Source organism: Pygoscelis adeliae, unplaced genomic scaffold, assembly GCF_000699105.1.
Source record: "Pygoscelis adeliae isolate BGI_AS28 unplaced genomic scaffold, ASM69910v1 Scaffold149, whole genome shotgun sequence".
Lineage (NCBI taxonomy): Eukaryota > Metazoa > Chordata > Aves > Sphenisciformes > Spheniscidae > Pygoscelis > Pygoscelis adeliae.
The window spans coordinates 2,700,106-2,718,462 of NW_008825494.1; the positions used below are offsets into that span (position 1 = coordinate 2,700,106).

At 37.5% G+C, this 18,357-nt stretch overlaps 1 protein-coding gene across 1 annotated transcript in view; it reads left to right on the forward strand.

Annotated features, from left to right (window-relative positions):
* Window positions 1-18,357, forward strand: part of LOC103923044 (E3 ubiquitin-protein ligase HERC2) — a 117,075-nt gene that overhangs the window by 97,526 nt on the left and 1,192 nt on the right. Inside the window, 10 exon segments of the mRNA XM_009331291.1 lie at window positions 775-914; window positions 1,957-2,144; window positions 2,833-3,030; window positions 5,211-5,294; window positions 12,807-12,948; window positions 13,715-13,909; window positions 14,012-14,124; window positions 15,016-15,206; window positions 17,057-17,162; window positions 17,699-17,911. Of these exon segments, the coding sequence (XP_009329566.1) occupies window positions 775-914; window positions 1,957-2,144; window positions 2,833-3,030; window positions 5,211-5,294; window positions 12,807-12,948; window positions 13,715-13,909; window positions 14,012-14,124; window positions 15,016-15,206; window positions 17,057-17,162; window positions 17,699-17,911 (1,570 nt within the window).

Consider the following 18,357-nt stretch of genomic DNA (forward strand, 5'->3'; position numbering starts at 1 on the left):
TTCAGTTCCTCTGTCTTGATTAGTAATAAAATCTACCACTTTGGGGAATATTTTATAGTGCTATTTGAATGAAAAATCAAAGTATTTTGTCTTGGAGACCTAAGCACATAGTTGTCATTCCAGGCATTGACCACTGCAAGATGCAGAAGTTCCAAGGAGGTCAGTAGAAGTATAAGCCTGAAGTGTTGTGCAGGGTGGAAGATGATAGCATAAATAACATTCTCATATGTTCCAAAACTGTGTCTAGCTTGTGGTGGCTGTAGTCTGAGAATTTTATTTTAGTTCATTGTTTTATTTTTCCTAGGCCATTCAAAATTTCGTAGTTTAAACTACTACTTAAGTGTTTAAAAAGACTAAACAAAATACCTTCCCAACATCTGCCCCTTTATTTGCATGGCATTAGAGATATCCTTAAACTGTACAAAGTTCCAGTCTCTGAGGTCAGTAAACGTACTGTTTTTGCAGATGAATGCTTCTAATACTTGATCCTTTTAAGAGGAAAAAAACCCAAACAACCCCCTGCAAAAGTGCTATAAGGACCTACACAGAAGAAGTAGGAACAGCATATTGGAGGTTTAAGAATTTTTAATATACCAGCAGAATCACATCCATGTCATACGAGCTAGGGATGATTAATGTTGAATATTTGGGGAGTATTTTGATATTGGACTGTTTATGAATACATCTACAGGCCAAATATCAGACACAGGCTGTCATTCCATTTTTTTCCACAATTAAAACACAGTTTTGAAATGTTTTACCTTCTCTGTACAGGGGCAAAGGAGATTATCATCGGTTAGGCCATGGATCTGATGACCATGTTAGAAGACCACGACAAGTACAGGGACTGCAAGGAAAGAAAGTCATTGCAATTGCTACTGGGTCTTTGCACTGTGTTTGCTGCACTGAAGATGGTATAAAAATCAAATAATTTACTTAGTTCTCAGTACTGAATTTGAAAAAAATGAAACTTTATTTTTTAGTGAGCTGTTGGTAGGTTGTCCTTACTAAAATTGCTGGTCCTCTATGTGCATGGACATATTTCGTGTTTGCAGATGTTGCATATTTCTTGAGCAGCAAGCTTGTCATTGATTTTAAAATGATCACATAAAACCAACTGAAGGTTTTTAATGAATAAAAAGTAGTTTAAGTTTCATAAATGCTGATAGTCAAAGAAAAATATAGAGCCCTAAAAGTAATTACAGATTGGTCAAGCAGTAGAATGAATGGATTGGGCTTTTTTTTTTTTTTTTTACAGGGTCTTCTGAGCAAGTTTAACTTGCTAAATGAAGCACTGCACAAACAATATTGCTTCTTACAGAGCAGGTTGAGATATTGAATATTCTTTGTAGCAGACTCACTCTCACATTTAATTACCAAGCCTGCACAATAAACGAGTGTTTTATAGGTGCTAGTGAAATAGGATATAGCTGCAGAAAATGAATGCTCAGAAACAAGGTTGCTGTTCTACAGGTATTTTCCAATTATCTTGCAACAGTAAGCATCCATTTTAATGTTCTCTCTAGTAATAACAACCTATTATAGGATCTTTTCTTTTGTCTCATACAAAATGTTAAGCCTTTTCTAATTCTTTTTTTTAATATCAGCTTTTTTTGCTATGAAACTATCAAATACAGGCTGTTTTTGGTGTATTTGTTGTTATTCTTCTGCTCCACCATTTCCTCCTGTTCTGGAACAGAACTTTTAAGTTATATGAACTATGAGGAAATAAATGCATCTTATACTAGCTGCTCTACATAGACCATGGGCCTAACCGTGTCGTTCAAGATTTATCTGCACTAGATAGTGGATTTCAGGATGGCCATCAGTCCTAGAAATCTTGATTACAGTCCAAAGCCTCATTCGGTTAAATGATTTATAAATGCTAATTAAAAAAAAAAAGGCAAAAAGCTTCTATCTTAGCTTCAGAACAATTAATTATTTTTATTGGTTTAGGGGAAGTGTATACATGGGGAGATAATGATGAAGGGCAGCTTGGAGATGGAACAACTAATGCCATCCAAAGACCACGCTTGGTTGCAGCACTTCAGGGTAAAAAGATCAACAGAGTAGCCTGTGGCTCAGCACATACTTTAGCTTGGTCAACCAGTAAACCTGCTAATGCTGGCAAGCTCCCTACACAGGTAATATTTTTGGCTTATTGTGTTCAGATTTTAAACATACTTAGTATGCTTATTGCTGATCTTTCAGTAGACTTACTTCCTTTCTAAATCCCTGCATAAGCTCAGTGCGCTTTGATTTGACTTCAAGTTTGAGCCAGTAAAACAAAATATTTTGTTTTACTTCCGTATTTCCAAAGAAGGATTCCAATTTTCTGAGGTGAGAAAGCCTCTTCATTCAGTTGTTAATCCAATGCAGAACAGTAACTCAGTTTGCAGATTGGCAGGAATTTTAGATCTGTATTCCAGGTATGAAAATCTTACCCCTTCCAAGGGAGTTCTTCCTTGCTTGCTTTACATTGAGAAGATTGTTTTTTGAATATTCTGTCTTTCAGCTATAATGCCTGGGTGTAGCGATGACAGGATGTAAAATGTGTCTATTTATGGATAAAGAGAATTGTAAAATATGGAATAGCAAGAACAGTCTAACTGTCATGTTTCTAATACTTGTTTCAGTTTAAATGGATACTATTAGTATCTTTTATAAACAACTCAACTCGGTGTATTAACTTTTGACAGTGTGAATAAGCAAATATCTGAATCTCTATCTAATACAAATTTACCTACAAATCTTGTAAATTGTTGTCCTGTTTAGTAAAATAAAGTGTATAATAATTCTAAATTACATTTGGATATCATTGCCTTATCATAGGTTCCTATGGAGTATAATCACCTTTAGGAAATTCCCATCATTTCATTGAGAAACAGGCTTCTGCTGTTGCATCACATTTCTGAACTCTTCTGTCCTTGCATTCCAATGTTTGATCTTGAAGGAAGACTTGATGAAACTGGCCAAGGACCCTCAGTTGGGTTTGACACATTACGGGGAATACTGATATCACAGGGAAAGGTATTTATCAGAATATTTTTAAGGGATGGATTTGTAACTGTAAGTGAAACCTACTGTTTAAACTGTTTCTGAAGAAAATAGAACTATGTATCTCAATTTGTTCTGTAAGTTGTATATCAAATATTTGCATTCTGATTATGCAAACTTCCTTCTTTGTGAATGTGTTCTTTTTATTATGTTTTCCTCAGTTGTTCATCATAGTACTTTTGTGTGTTGATCTTGAAAATAACTTTACACTGTAAATCTTCAGTTTGTAGTATAGTCAAATTCTTCTAGAGTATTCATTAGATGCTATCCTGGACAAAAATGTAAGATAGGTACGAAATGGTCATTGTCTGCTTTTTGTGTTTCAGTTGTCATGATCAGGTGATATACTAGTTGATCCAAAGCTCTATGCAGGTACAAACTTGTTCTAGACTGGGCTAAAAGTGAAGACAATACCTAGGAGTTCAATCTCAAATCAGTAAAGAAAGTGGATTTTTATAGTTGTAAGTAAAGTCAGTCATGAGAAAATCTAGGTAATTATAATGCTTCAAGGTTACAACATCTATTAAAAACTTCAGGTATGGAAAGCCTTTAAAAACGTGACTTACCTTCAGTATGATCAACAGTTTTGGATCTGAATTTTCTCACTGTTGTAGTAAGTTGTCTAACAAAAAATGATAACCTTATATAAACAGACAAAATCTGCTGGGAGGTACATTTGAAAAGAGAAGCAGTTAAGTTTCCGTCTGCAGTGCTGTTCTTAAATAAGACGCATGGCCTGTAACTATACTCCTTAGGATGTATTGTCTCAAGGTCTCTTTCTCTAGTGTGGTAGAGCAATCCAGCAGAATACATGCTTCACAGACCAAGAGAGGACCACACATTTTTCCTCAAAACCTAAATTGGAAAAAAGGAAAGGATAATCCTAGCTATTCTGTTCATGACACTTTTATAGGACGCTTTTAGGACGAGAGGAAATGGCTTAGGACGAGAGGAAATGGCCTCAAGTTGTGCCAGGGGAGGTTTAGATTGGACATGAAGAAAAATGTCTTTACTGAAAGAGTGGTTAAACATTGGAACAGGCTGCCCAGGGAAGTGGTTGAGCCGCCATCCCTGGCAGAATTTAAAGGACGTGTAGATGAGGCACTTAGGGACATGGTTTATTGGGCATGGTGGTGTTTGGGTTGACAGTTGGACTCGATGATCTTAGGGGTCTTTTCCAACCTTAATGATTCTATGATATGTTAGTGCTATTAATAGGGGGTCTTTAGGTATATGATGTTAAGTATAGGAATGGGTGTGCAGGAGGCACATTCAGCATAATTTACTTTAAGAGTCTGCAGAACAGTTACAGAAAGGCTCCAGATAGAAGATAAAATGTGGTACAGGCATATTTTCTGTCAAAAGCATTCAACAGTGACACCAGAAGTTGCGATGCCATATTCATATCTAGGCATTTAAGTCAGGCTTACCTTCAGAGATTCTAAAGACTTAAAAAACTTTTTAAAGCTTGCTTGAAACTGACAGTATAAAATTTGATCCAAATATTTAGTGAGAGAACCTCAGATACTTGAATTTGCATTAAAAGTTCATTTTTTAATTTTTATTTGTTGTTTATTTATTGCCTTCTGTAGCAAAATGATCTCATCTTTGGCTTTTTTGATTGTTTTTCTCTGACATTAATTATTCTCCATATATATATTTTTTTTTATTTTGGTATAAACTAATTTATACCTGCACTCAGTGGTGTGTTGGTTGCTTAGTAATAACTGAATCTGGGTGCACTACAACCTTTCAAGCCATCATTTTGAGTGATACAGGAGAGACTTTCTTCTTTACTTTTTTAGTATCCCAACTATTACAGACTTGAATTGTATTAGCACAAATAACATGATCCTTAACTAACATCTCACAGCTTTATCTTCTGTTGCTTTTGTTTATTTTTAGTATTCCAAAAGTATTTGATGCTTGTTTCCATTTCTTCTAAAGAAAGACTCAGAGGTGTTATGCATTTTCTAGTGTTTTTTTGTGTACTCAGGACAGTATTGCAGCATCAGTTTCTCTATTCTGCTGAAGAGTCTTTTTTTTTTTTCCTGAGTTGAACTAAGTATGTGTTTATTTGTGAAATATGTGCAGCTTTCTTACTTGATTGCAGTTGTGCCACTATTTTAATTTTTTCTATTTTGCTTTTTTAGGAGGCAGCTTTCAGAAAAGTTGTGCAAGCAACTATGGTGAGAGACCGTCAGCATGGGCCGGTTGTAGAGCTCAACAGAATACAGGTATCTTAAGCTGAAGCTTTGATTTTAGTATCTGTATGTTTAGCCCACAGTGTTACACATTTGTCACATCCCTTTGTTTCAGCTGTTTGGTATCAGAGTACTGAAGAATTGAATTTTTATCAGAGAATCAAACAATGAAGAAGTGAATGCAGCAAGGGCTGCTCATTTTCTTTTCAATATGTTTTCATCTGCACTGTAGTTGTTTGGGGAGAGGGGGACACTTGTCGAAATACTAGGTAAATGATTTAGACTCTAAGGAGCAAACTATGTCCTGGTTGACAAAGGACGGATTTTTCAAAACTCACTACATTAGATAATTTAAGAGAGTAGTGATTCTGATGCCTTTCTTACCTTTCCAAATGGTCAGATGAATTATTCAGCTGTTGCTTTCATAACAGAGAACATGAGGGAAAAAAAAGGCAAGGAAAAAAACCCAACCCTTGATGATATAATTAAAAATCAGGCTGATAAACTCTTGTCCTTTGCTGGTCATCACATGTGGTCATATTGATTGCAGAACTCTTTAATACAAAAGGGCTTTTTTCCTTATCATTGACGTTAGAAAATGTAATGTTGTGCCTTAGGCCAGATATGTCTTTTTTTCATAGATATTTCTGTAACATAGAATAGTAAAACATTGTTTTTGTTTAAATGGACTGAAGCCTGGTCTTACAGAGTCCTCATGCATTTCTTTCCAGTATATTGTAAAAAGTAAGAAAACCTACTCTTTGTAAGGTTAGAATGGAGAAATTGTGAAAATTTTGACTAATTAGTCTTCTCTTAGTGAACAGAAGTACATCCTGTTGTGGCTGGACCCTGTTTCTTTGCCATTTTCTATGGGCACTTAAAATTTCTTGTGGTAATGTTATGTGATTAAAATGTGTTGGTTTAGTTTATTGTTTGGGAAGTTGAAGCTGAAGAGAGTGCCAGTGATTTTTCTAGTTACTTTTTGTGTGTGTGTGAGAATTCAGAAAGTCCAGTAAAGCAGTGCAAGTATTTAACTTTAAGCAGGAAACTAGTGAGTAGGTTTTGGGCTCATTTCCTAGTGTTCTCCTTCTAGTGTTGAGTTTATTAAGATAGGCTTTCTCTTGTATTCCAGTTTGTTGCTTGAATCTGTCTTGAACTCTAGAAAAGAGGTGGTTGCTGCAGGGCTTCCCTTCTTCATAGCTTCTGGGGGAAATGAAATACTGCTGTAATACAAGTCTGTCCTAAATTTAGCGAAGTGAAGGCTAAAAAAGACCATGTTCATAATCTGGCCTGATTATACAGTACCAAGTACAGGTCACAATTTCTTGAGTTAGCTTTTGCAGAGAATGAAAATGTGGATTCTTACTCTTTGATCCTTTATAATATTTAATTGAAAATTCAAAGCTGCTTTACATAGTCTCAAACAGCTAATTGTCAATGTTAAGAATTTTCATCTTACTTGCAGTTGTGAGTTCAATTGCAGCTAGGCTTTAAGATCCCTTTGCTTTCAGAAGACTCTTCTTACACTTTATATATTATATGGTGCAGTCAATTCACTTCATCGTCTTCCTTTGTATAAAATAAACAGATGAGGTTTTAATTTAAAGTTGTTTTCCAGATACTGACTTGTTTTTTAAAATACTTCCTCAGCTTGCCTTGTTGTTCAGTGGTTTCTTTGGAAGTACCAGAACTGGACATAACAGCTGTCTAACTTGCAGCATGAAAGCAAGACAAACACTACTCCCTTGTCCTGCGGTCAAGTTTTACATGGACCAGATTCCTTTAGAGTAGATCACATTCATCTTACATACTGCTTGGCCCTGGATCTTTTCTGTTGGGAGCCTTGTGATAGTAGGACACAGTAGTTTTATGTAGTTTTCTTGCTCAAGGTGTGTGAAATACAATGTGATGGCTGTACTGCAACTCACCCAAGTGCCAGCCTGGTATTTCTATAGCATAAAATTGAGGGTAGATGTTTTATGCTTTAAGGTATAGCATTGTCATGGTTTAACCTCAGTTGGCAACTGAGCACCACGCAGCCGCTCGCTCACTCCCCCCGCAGTGGGATGGGGGAGAGAATTGGAAGGGTAAAAGTGAGAAAACTCGTGGGTTGAGATAAAGACAGTTTAATAGGTAAAGCAAAAGCCGCGCACGCAAGCAAAGCAAAACAAGGAATTCATTCACTACTTCCCATGGGCAGGCAGGTGTTCAGCCATCTCCAGGAAAGCAGGGCTTGATCACCAACAACTAAAACATCGGTGCCTTATCAATTTTGTTCCCATCCTAAATCCAAAACACAGCACTGTACCAGCTACTAGGAAGGAAATTAACTCTACCCCTGCCGAAACCAGGACAAGCATGAGGGCAAGCTTGAATGCACAGAGATAATTAGGGACACTGCTGGAGGACTGCGCAGGGCAGAAGAAACCAAACTCGACGCAGTTTTATCCATATTACTTTTTGGGAATGGTCGTTAAGTGAAATGTTCCAAAACAGCACCTGGGCCTTGTTCTGGAAAGACGTAATAGAAGTAGTTGAAGACTGAGCCAGGAAGAGAACCAACAGTTACATGTCTAGACAGGGCTCCAGTGCTCAAGTTTACTTACTGATCCTCTTACTAGCAGATCAGATTTACCTAGTATTTAAGTACCGGTGTAGCTCATGTGGTGTCAAATGGACAGTGTGTTATGACCTATAGGCAGACACATTTATAATGCTGTTAAATCATATCTTGCCTTTAGATGAAAGAGATTATCACACCAGTTGAAAGGCATTTCCTCCTTTTAAAAGGGAAACAAATTTCAGTTATTAAGGAGAATGTCTACTTTCGGGAATGTAACATTGCAAAAGATCTCCTGGTTCAATGTTCTCTACTGTCACGGGAGGAACGTCACACTTACGGATATATGAAATCCTACTTTAAGAATAGTTTCTTCCTCTTCACTAGGGCTCCTTATTAAATGTGGGTTACAGAAATCTCACTAGCATGATGCTTAAAAATGATCTGATCTTAAAGTAGGCATAGCATATCAATGAATGAATTATTTGTTCTTTTGTGAGTGTTATACTTCAGTTTAAATAACGTTCCTCCTTCCTGGTTATTGTCTTCTCCCGTATCAAATGTGCTTTTAAAGAACACTCATTTCATGACAGCCTTCATTTTCCTACACTGATCAGGCTAAGCTTTTTTTGTCTGCTTGTGTAGAATAATCTTTCTCTACTCCTCATCTTTTTATACGGTATTTTTTCTGTAGCATTTCTGTTTGAGCATAGATAATGGAAATCTCAAGGTACAGGTGAAACTGTCTGTGCTTTTGTAATTATCACACTGATACTTCTCTGCCTCTTCTGGAGATTGATTTCATGACATATCCTTGAATTGTGTTTTTCCTTCATAGATCTGTCTTCTATGTTAAGAGTACATATTTCTCTTTCTTAGCTGATTTCAACTAATAAGCTGTCATCTTTTTGTGAACTTTTTTATTAGTCTCTGAGTTCATGGCTTTATGTACTACATTTCTCCCAAGTTCTGGTGGGCTGGAGAGAGTCCCACAGGATGACCAGTGTTTCAGTGGGTACTCTCAGGCTGCTTGAGACAAATACAAAATTTTGTTCTTCAGATTCAGAGGAAGAACTGAAATTTTGGTTTTCTTCACTTCAAAATGCTTTAACCAGATTACAGATTGACTTGAGTGCCTCTCCCCCTTCGTTGTGGTGGTTCTGTTCACAATAAGTGATTATTCACTGAGGCAAGTTCTCGAACCTGATTCTTCCACACTTCACTGTATGCTGCTTTTGAGCTGCTGCATTTCTCTCTGGTCCAAGAAAAGTTGGTTTTCCACAAGCTGATACCTTCTGATGGCAGACTGTTTTATGAAAATCCTTCTTGGGCTCTAATAAACATATTAACTTGTTTTATGCTAAAAAGTTACCTCATCAGCAAGAAGGCTGGAACTGTATTTTAAAAACTTGAGATACTGCATAATCTGGGTTTAATAAGGCATGTATTCAGTGAGGGCTATATCTGACCCTATTCAGCCTATTCAGTAAAATAGATTTCACAGGATACTTACGTCTCTAAAGGGGATGATTTGGAAACATGAGCAAGATGCTGTGCTCCAGACCTCTACAATAAAAAGCTAAACTGCTTGTGATGGATTGTTGCCTAAACATATTTGTATGAATTTTTGCCGTTTTTCAGTGAAGTGTATTTACTCTTTGCTAATAACCTAATAAATTTTAATATGGGCATCTGTCTTTGTCAGCAGGCAGTATATTAAGGTGCTGGCAGAAATGCCAATAATCCTTCATGGTGTTCTTGCATTACTTTGTTAAAAGTCAAATTGTAACCATTCCTGCATCTAAATGATCAGATTAAATGAAAGTTCTGTGTTGCTAGTGAATAAATACTAAACTAGATGTACAATACCAAATGTGCATGCCATCCTATTCAGTTCAGGCAGGATTGCTTGCCTTTTTATTGTCACTTGATTAATTTGTATTTTAGGTCTGAGGTTTGAAAAAACAGTGAATTAACTACTGCTTTCATAGACCTTCTACTCATACTTCCCTCTTTTTAAGAGAGGACTCAGTGATTTCTCAACTTAAAATTTCCTGGGCATCCAAATGTCTTAGAAATCCATTGAATTAAACCCAGCTTGTGTTGATACAGAACATCTTCCACATGAGGAGGACTTGAGTGTGTCAGCCTTTCAATAAAACCTGAAAGAAATCTGGTGGATGTTTATCCAAAGCATCAGAAGTATGCTGCATCAGAACAACTGGATTTTGAAATGTGCTGTAGCTTGGAGTGGGACCAAATACAGATTAGTGGGATGAGTCTAGGTTATTTCTGAATGAACAATCTCACAGATACTGGTGAGCTATGTACACTGTAGGAGTCTCTTTGCAGTCAGGGCAGGTTGAGAATATAAATTTCAGACCACCAAGGGGAAAAAAAATATTTTGAGTTTCTCCAGCCTTCTGTTTACTTTCCATTTCTTTCCTCTCTATACTGGTGAAATGCTTTTTGTATTCTTAGCCACTTTGTGTGCATCTCTTGCAGCAAAATACGTCGGATTTTCCTTGCATTCCATTTCTTACGGATCTTCATCAAATCTTAAAATATGCTTTTTCTGTAGGTACCCAAGAAACACATTGCTCTGTGTGTGTATATACATATGTATTTTGGTAGTGCTTACTCATTTTTAGAGGCTCCTAGTAAGTATCATAGATGCATATTTAAATACTATCATTAATGAATGTAAGAAAAACATGTATGCAGTTTTCTGGCCAACAACACAGCCTCTGATCTGTCTTATGTATGAAAAACTTACCCATATTTGACAATGAAATGTATGAGTAGAGATAGGATGCATTAACTAAGTGGATTGCAATCCAGAAAAACTGAATTTACCAAGGCGTTGGCTGCTTCTTCAGAAATAGGGGAAGAAAACTTTATCAACAAATTTTATCATTGATACCTCTCTGTCTTTCCATTTTCCTTTAAAGACGAACAGATATAATGCTGAGTAGAGACAGATGAACAATGAACTGTCTGAAATTAAAAATAAGTAAGGTATTGGTGGTTGGGGGAACGTAAAATTCCTTATCTAGGGAAGAAAGCCCACAGGGTTGTTAACTGGTAAGAATCATTCTGTCTAACTGCAATGAACACACCTATTGTTTTTGCATGTTTCCAGCTCTAACAGTACAATTACTAAGGCCTAATCAGCCTCCAAGTTTTTAGTTCAATTAAAAAAAAAATCATCATCATCATTGTGGTCAGCTGTGTTTGAACTAAGATTGTCTCAAGTAGTTATAACTATGTCAGGTCATAGAAATTACCTAGAACAATCATTCAGCATTGTCAGGTCAGTTCAAGACATGTAGTGGAAGCATCTAGATAACCAGATACTGTTTTTCATGTTTGTGCCAATCCAAGCATTAGTTGAAAAATTTCTTCTGTTACAGAGGCGCTGGAATTTGCAGTGCTTATAAATGGTGATAATTGTAGTAATCACTGACAGTTAAACAGCTATGTCACAGAGATAGGACCTGTTGCAGTGCAGCCTATCCTGGAACCAGTAACTCTTTCTCCTTAGTGTTTAGGTATGTCCTATTTTTATGTCAGAAACAAGCTGACAAAGTATGGGCTGGATGAGCAGGCAGTGAGGCGGGTTGAAATCTGGCTGAACGGCCGGGTCAACAGGGTGGTGATCAGTAGCATGAAGTCTAGTTGGAGGCCAGTAACTAGCGGTGTACCCCAGGGGCCAATACTGGGTCCAGTCCTGGTCAACATCTTCATTAATTATCTAGATGATGGGGCAGAGTGTACCCTTGGCAAGTTTGCTGATGATACAAAACTGGGAGGAGTGGATAATATGCCAGAGGGTCGTGCTGCCATCCAGAGGGACCTTGACAGGCTGGAGAAATGGGCTGACAGGAACCTCATGAAGTTCAACAAGGAGAAGTGTGAGGTCCTGCACCTGGGGAGGAACAACCCCAGGCACCAATGTATGCTGGGGGTAACCCAGCTGGAAAAAACAGCTTTGCAGAAAAGAACCTGGGGGTCCTGGTAGGCACCGAGTTGAACATGAGCCAGCAATGTGCCCTCGCCACAAAGAAGGTTAATGGGTGTCCTGGGCTGCATTAGGAGGAGTGTTGCCAGCAGGTCGAGGGAGGTGATCCTTCCTCTCTACTCAGCACTGGTGAGGCCACACCTGGAGTGCTGGGTCCAGTTCTGGGTTCCCCAGTACAAAAGAGACATGGACATACTGGAGGGAGTCCAACAGAGGGCCACGAAGATGATTAAGGGACTGGAGGAAAGGCTGAGAGAGCTGGGACTGCTTAGACTTGAGAAGAGAAAGCTCAGGGGGCATATCATTAATGTATATTTTTGCATACCTGAAGGGAGGGTACAAAGAAGATGGAGCCAGGCTCTTTTCAGTGGTGCCCAGTGGTAGGACCAGAGGCAATGGGCACAAACTGAAACACAGGAGGTTCCCTCTGACCGTCAGGAAACACTTCTTCACTGTGAGGGTGACCAAGCACTGGCACAGGCTGCCTAGAGAGGTTGTGGAGTCTCTATCCTTGGAGATATTTAAAAGCCATTCGGACATGGTCCTGGGCAACTGTCTCTAGGTGGCCCTGCTTGATCAGGGGAGTTGGACCAGATGATCTCCAGAGGTCCCTTCTGACCTCAACCATCATGTGATTCTGAAATAGTTCTGGGCTCCTAATAGCCTGATATTTTAAGTACTTTCATCCTCCTGGAGAGGATCGGGATATGTAATAGGAGTCTGTGATGTCTGTATCTAGGTATGGATATTAGATGGTACTGAAAAATACTGTAGTGCTGTAATTTGAAATTTGCTTCTTCCTCTGTATATGTCACATATGTACAAGATACACTGTGAACCTCTGCAAATGTTTCACTGAACACATTAGTATTTTAGAAACACTAATCTTACGGTCTGATCTGCACAGCGATGCCTGCTGAAATATGTTCTTACAGTGACTTTTTATAACGTGCTTACTCAATAGGTAAAACGTTCTAGGAGTAAAGGAGGACTGGCTGGGCCTGATGGTACAAAGTCAGTGTTTGGACAGATGTGTGCTAAAATGAGTTCCTTTAGCCCTGATAGCCTTCTGCTTCCTCATCGTGTTTGGAAAGTCAAGTTTGTTGGTAAGGATTCTCCACCCCCCACACCTGTTTTGAACTTAACTTTACAGTTTTCTTCAGATTTACTTCTTTGGAGGACCTGAAGGAAGGAAGGGAGATAGGAAAACAATGTATGTGTGTAGGCAGAGGAAGGTGCTTAAAATGTTAGGAAGCAAAAAAGCCTTTTAAAATTATTTTATAAAAACCCTCAATATTAGTGGAAATGTGTCTGTAATTGTCCTCAAATTCTGGGGGCAACCCCTGCTTACAACAAACGTTCTGCAAAACCTAAACCTGTTTTTCAACTGTCTGAATTGGTAAATAATCCTGGCTGGCTGGTTTTACTGGTAGGGTTGTTTTTACAATTCAAATATCACTTTGAGCTTTTTGATGAAAAATATTTTAGATTGAAGAGCCATTCTATCTACTGTATGTAAGATATATAAAATATATCTACTTTAAAATGTTCTTTGGAATTGTGTTACTTTGACTTTCTTTTTCTACCTCTATTTTATTTTATTTTGATTAGTGTATAACACAAAAATGTTAGTTATGCTCTGGCAAAATACTATTTTTGACACTGTGATATATTGTATAATCTTCTAAATAGTATGATTTACAATGAACTGGAAATATCCAAATATAAAGCGAAACATAAAGGGTTTTCGTATGAACAGATATGACAGTGTAGCTTTTAGCTATCACCCCTGTGGAAGGAAATACAGTTTATTTCAATACTTCATTTATTTTTAAAAGAACGTTTAATTTTGAGCCTTTTTTCTTCTCCAAGGTGAATCTGTGGATGATTGCGGTGGAGGTTATAGTGAATCCATAGCAGAAATGTGCGAGGAGCTTCAGAATGGGCTAACCCCTCTGTTAATTGTGACACCAAATGGAAGAGATGAATCTGGAGCAAACAGAGATTGTTTCCTATTAAATCCTGCTGCCAAGTCCCTCTTGCATATGAACATGTTTCGTTTTCTTGGTAATTTCGTAGCAACATTGTGACATTCTGTTTGAATTACATGGTCAGAATACTGGGAATCTAACAAAAAAAAATTGAAAAATACTATGTTTAAACTTACAGGTGTACTTTTGGGCATTGCTATCCGGACTGGCAGCCCTCTGAGCCTCAACCTGGCTGAGCCAGTGTGGAAACAGCTTGCAGGAATGAACCTAACAATTGCTGATCTCAGCGAGGTAAGTATGAAGTTTCTGAGTAGGATATAACTTACAGAAGACAAGCAGACTGTAGCATAAATTTTTCTCCAGTGGTTGGCTTTCCTGGTTTCTATATATTTGTATTTTGACTGGCCTTTTACATTTTGAGCCAGTATGTAAGGATGACCTGTCCTCACTGTTAAAACTGTAAATTTACAAGTCGTTCAAAAGTAGTTAAATACGCTATTTGAATTCTAGAGCATTCTCAAATCTTCTCATGGGTTTGACTAGACAAATGTTTGTGGTCGAACTCCTACTTTCCAGTAGACCTTTCTGTAGCTGTTACTGTCTGTTGTGCCAAGATGCAGTAACTGATTGGGTGCACACGCCTACACTGTTTTGAAGTAAAAGAAAATTAGTTCAAACTACAACTGAGAATAGTTTATGCCCACATACTGAACATCACAAACTTTCAATTTCTGTTTACTGAGCTCAGTAAATGTGGAGTAAGAGTTAAGTCTTTGTTACAAAGAAGAGTTCCTTCCCAAATACTGTCACGTAGAAATGTACTTACTGTAAAAGCTTGTCAGTAAGGGGAATCCTTTTGTACCAAAACCAGCATTGGACTTCGCAGACGTGATTATGTTTTTAAGCTTTAAATCCATTTTCTTACATAATACAGTTTCTTGGCAAATGCTCCCCAAAAGGATTGAGATCTAGAACACATGCACCCTCCCACATCCCAGCATAATGAAATTTTGTGTAAAATACTAAGGCATTTTATGGCTTTGAAATTCAGTTAGAGAGGTTAATGGTCAGACATTTGACAATGCTTTTGGTAGATGACATATGATGCATTTTGGTATGCAAGAGATGCTGTTGTATAGTGCTAATAAACTGACTTTAACTTGGGCTTGTTACTTCCAAAAGGTTGATAAAGATTTTATTCCTGGGCTTATGTACATTCGAGACAATGAAGCTACTTCAGAAGAGTTTGAAGCTATGAGCCTCCCATTCACTGTGCCTAATGCAAGTGGTCAAGATATTCAGTTGAGTTCCAAGTATACCCATATTACACTGGATAATAGAGCTGAGTATGTGAGGCTGGCAATAAACTACAGGTTTGTTGAACAAGTCATTCAAATTATTGACATGAATAAGCATTTTCTTTTAAAAAATGTATAAAAGCTTTTAAACAATATACTACTTTAACCTCTTATGTACAAGTATTTTAATATTTTCATGTAATTACAGTCTTGATTTTCTGATTTCTTTTAATCTCTCCAAGGAGAAAAGATTGAACTTAATTTTTAGGAAACAAAATTAACTAGCAGGTATGGCTCTAGATTTTAATAGCTGTCCTGACAGAGCAGTTTTGGCAGCCAGTTTTACAGGTGGAGAAATGCTCCATCCATCTAGTTCTTCCTATGCGATAAAGTAGTAGGCTTGATCATTAAGTTCTTTGTGAACAGGGCTTGGATTTAGTACTACTGCTCCCACAGTTTTTCATACCATCAGTTGTAGTCAAGAACAGTCCCAGGTGAATTCTTATTATATCCTTATCTAAGTTGGAATACATAAAGTAAAATGTTCATTCCCTGGACAGCATACAGTAAGTCTGACACATATGTGCGGACAAGTAAATTCACCCTCAGGTGCCAAAAGCGGAACATTGCACTGAAATCAGTGGGAAATAATTGTTCAGTATTTGAGAAGGCAGGCCTTTGGTTGCTTAAGTACCTAGATAGCTAATCTAGACGAGTACATCTAAGAAGCAACCGCAGGCATCTTGTTATGCGGAGCACTGGGCCTGGTGCCTATTGAACTATGGACACTTAGATAATTTGGACGAGAAACTCATTCATAGTTGTTTTATTCTCTCCGCCATAGTTAACTGTTTTATCAAGAGTGCTTGAGCAAGACTGTATCATCACTATATACTTGCTTATTAGTTTGTAGTTATACTGCCAACAACTACTTAAATTATAGTCTTGGTGTTTTGTTTGTTTTTTTGTGTTTGGTTTTTTTTTGTATAAATGGTTATGAACCAATGCTTAAACCTATTTTTGACAGCAGAGAGGAATTTCATTTGGAATGGATAAACGATATGTCTACAAAAAATGTTATATTCCTTTGAAGAAATGGTTTTGTTCTTTTGCCAATTCTGCTATCCTCAAAGGACATGAGCAATTCTAAAGCATTTTACAGTTAAGAGTCCTATGGCAGAAACATTTAAATGTTTAGATTAAGTATCAAGTTTTTTAATCATATGAAGACCTTGAGAGAAAAACTAGCACCTGAATAGAATCCATGTGAGAAAGTGGATGCATAAGACCATGTTTGTCCTGACATCTTTGTTTGTTTTGGTGATGATAAACCTGAGGACAGGACTTGTCAATGATGTGAATCTCTGCTCTGGAGAGCTCTGTAAAACATCTCAGAAATTATTTGACAGGGGAAAAAAAAAAAAGCAAAACACAAATCATGGGTGGCAGCAGAAGCAGCAGAGCGTTGGACTTATCTGTGTCTATCTTGAAATACAACAACTCCTGTCCTCAGACATCATGGTTTAGTTCAGACCCATTTTTCTTTTACTGTAATGTCTGTCTAGTGTTGGGAATGTTTGAGGGCAGAGTTTCAAAGCACAGCCATTCTTTTCCCAAGAGCATGTTGTTTCCAAATGGGATATTGGTTTGTTCTTGCCAGGCACAGCACATGAATAATGCTGGAGATAAAATATCCTAAACATTGGGAGGTATCTCTCCAATACTGAGCTTGCTGTGCAATATGAATTGGTGTAGAAACTGGTATAAGTCAAGTATCTTGTGTGATAAATGTTTATTAATGTTCCTTGGCATGTAGCTGGAGACTTGAGGAGAATGGTTAAAGTTTCCTTGGTATTACAGTAATTGCTAGAAATATAATTGCTAGAAATGGCATTCATAGAAACTCTGAAAATTTGTCTCTGCAGACTTCATGAATTTGACGAACAAGTTGCAGCAGTTCGTGAGGGGATGGCCCGTGTTGTTCCAGTTCCTCTACTTTCGCTATTTACGGGATATGAACTGGAAACTATGGTATCAATTTCTGTTTTGCTACTCTGTCAGACTAACTTGGAGTGAGATTCTCACTTATGTCTTATAATCCAAAACCCACATCAAATACTATTTACAATGCTCGCCCAGTGATTGCAAACATTTTGTCCAAGGAAAGACTAGAAAATGTTTAATTGCCCTCTTGGTGTTAATAAGGTTATTTTTATATAGCTGAGCAGTGATGTAATGAATTATTTCTGGAAGAAACAAACAGACAAAGCCAAAAAACCCTACAAAACAGGCACCTAGGAGGTGAATTGGAAATATTCGTCCCAAGTAAAATGTTTAATTCTTTATGTGATTCAGGAATATGAAAGAAGGTTCATTATTGTCCCCCGGTGGGAAGATGTATATTTAGTAGTATCGTAATAGGAGACTGTGCACAGCACTTCAAATATTTGAATGCTCATTTTGTCAGTGTAAAAGCTGATTAAATATTTTAAAGGAACGGGGGAACAAATCGCCTGTAATTGATTTGATCAGACTTTTGTAGCCTATCACTATATTTTATTTTTCAGGTATGTGGAAGCCCAGATATTCCACTTCACCTTCTGAAATCCGTAGCGACTTACAAAGGCATTGAGCCAACTGCTTCCTTGATACAGTGGTTCTGGGAAGTGATGGAATCCTTCTCCAATACAGAGCGATCTCTCTTCCTGCGTTTTGTTTGGGGCAGAACAAGGCTGCCCAGGACTATTGCAGACTTTAGAGGGAGGGACTTTGTTATTCAGGTAAGGTGTGTGGGATGGGGTGTGGGATATTTATTTTAAAAAGCTGGTAGTGGAGAAGTAGTAGCATGACGTAACAAGAGAACAGGCAGATTTCATTAAACTGTTTATGCAGCATTACATTGTAGATTCGGCCGTGCACCAGAGACCTATAATGCGTATAAATATTTTTCTCTCTTGACTTGAGCAAGTGGATATTCGTTTCGTTTCCCATCCATTTGCTTCTCTGGATTTTGATAGTTTTCCACTGTCAGTCATCAGCTGTTTTTGCTGGCATTTATTTAGCATTTCATTCAGCTCAGTAATCATTTCAGCTAAATTAAAAACGCACAATCTTCAAATCATATTTTTGGTATTTGCTGAAGTAACATAATCCTTTTTAGATTGTTCCTAACCACATATTTGTAATCGAAGCAGCTCATATACATCTGCTTTTATTTATTTACTTA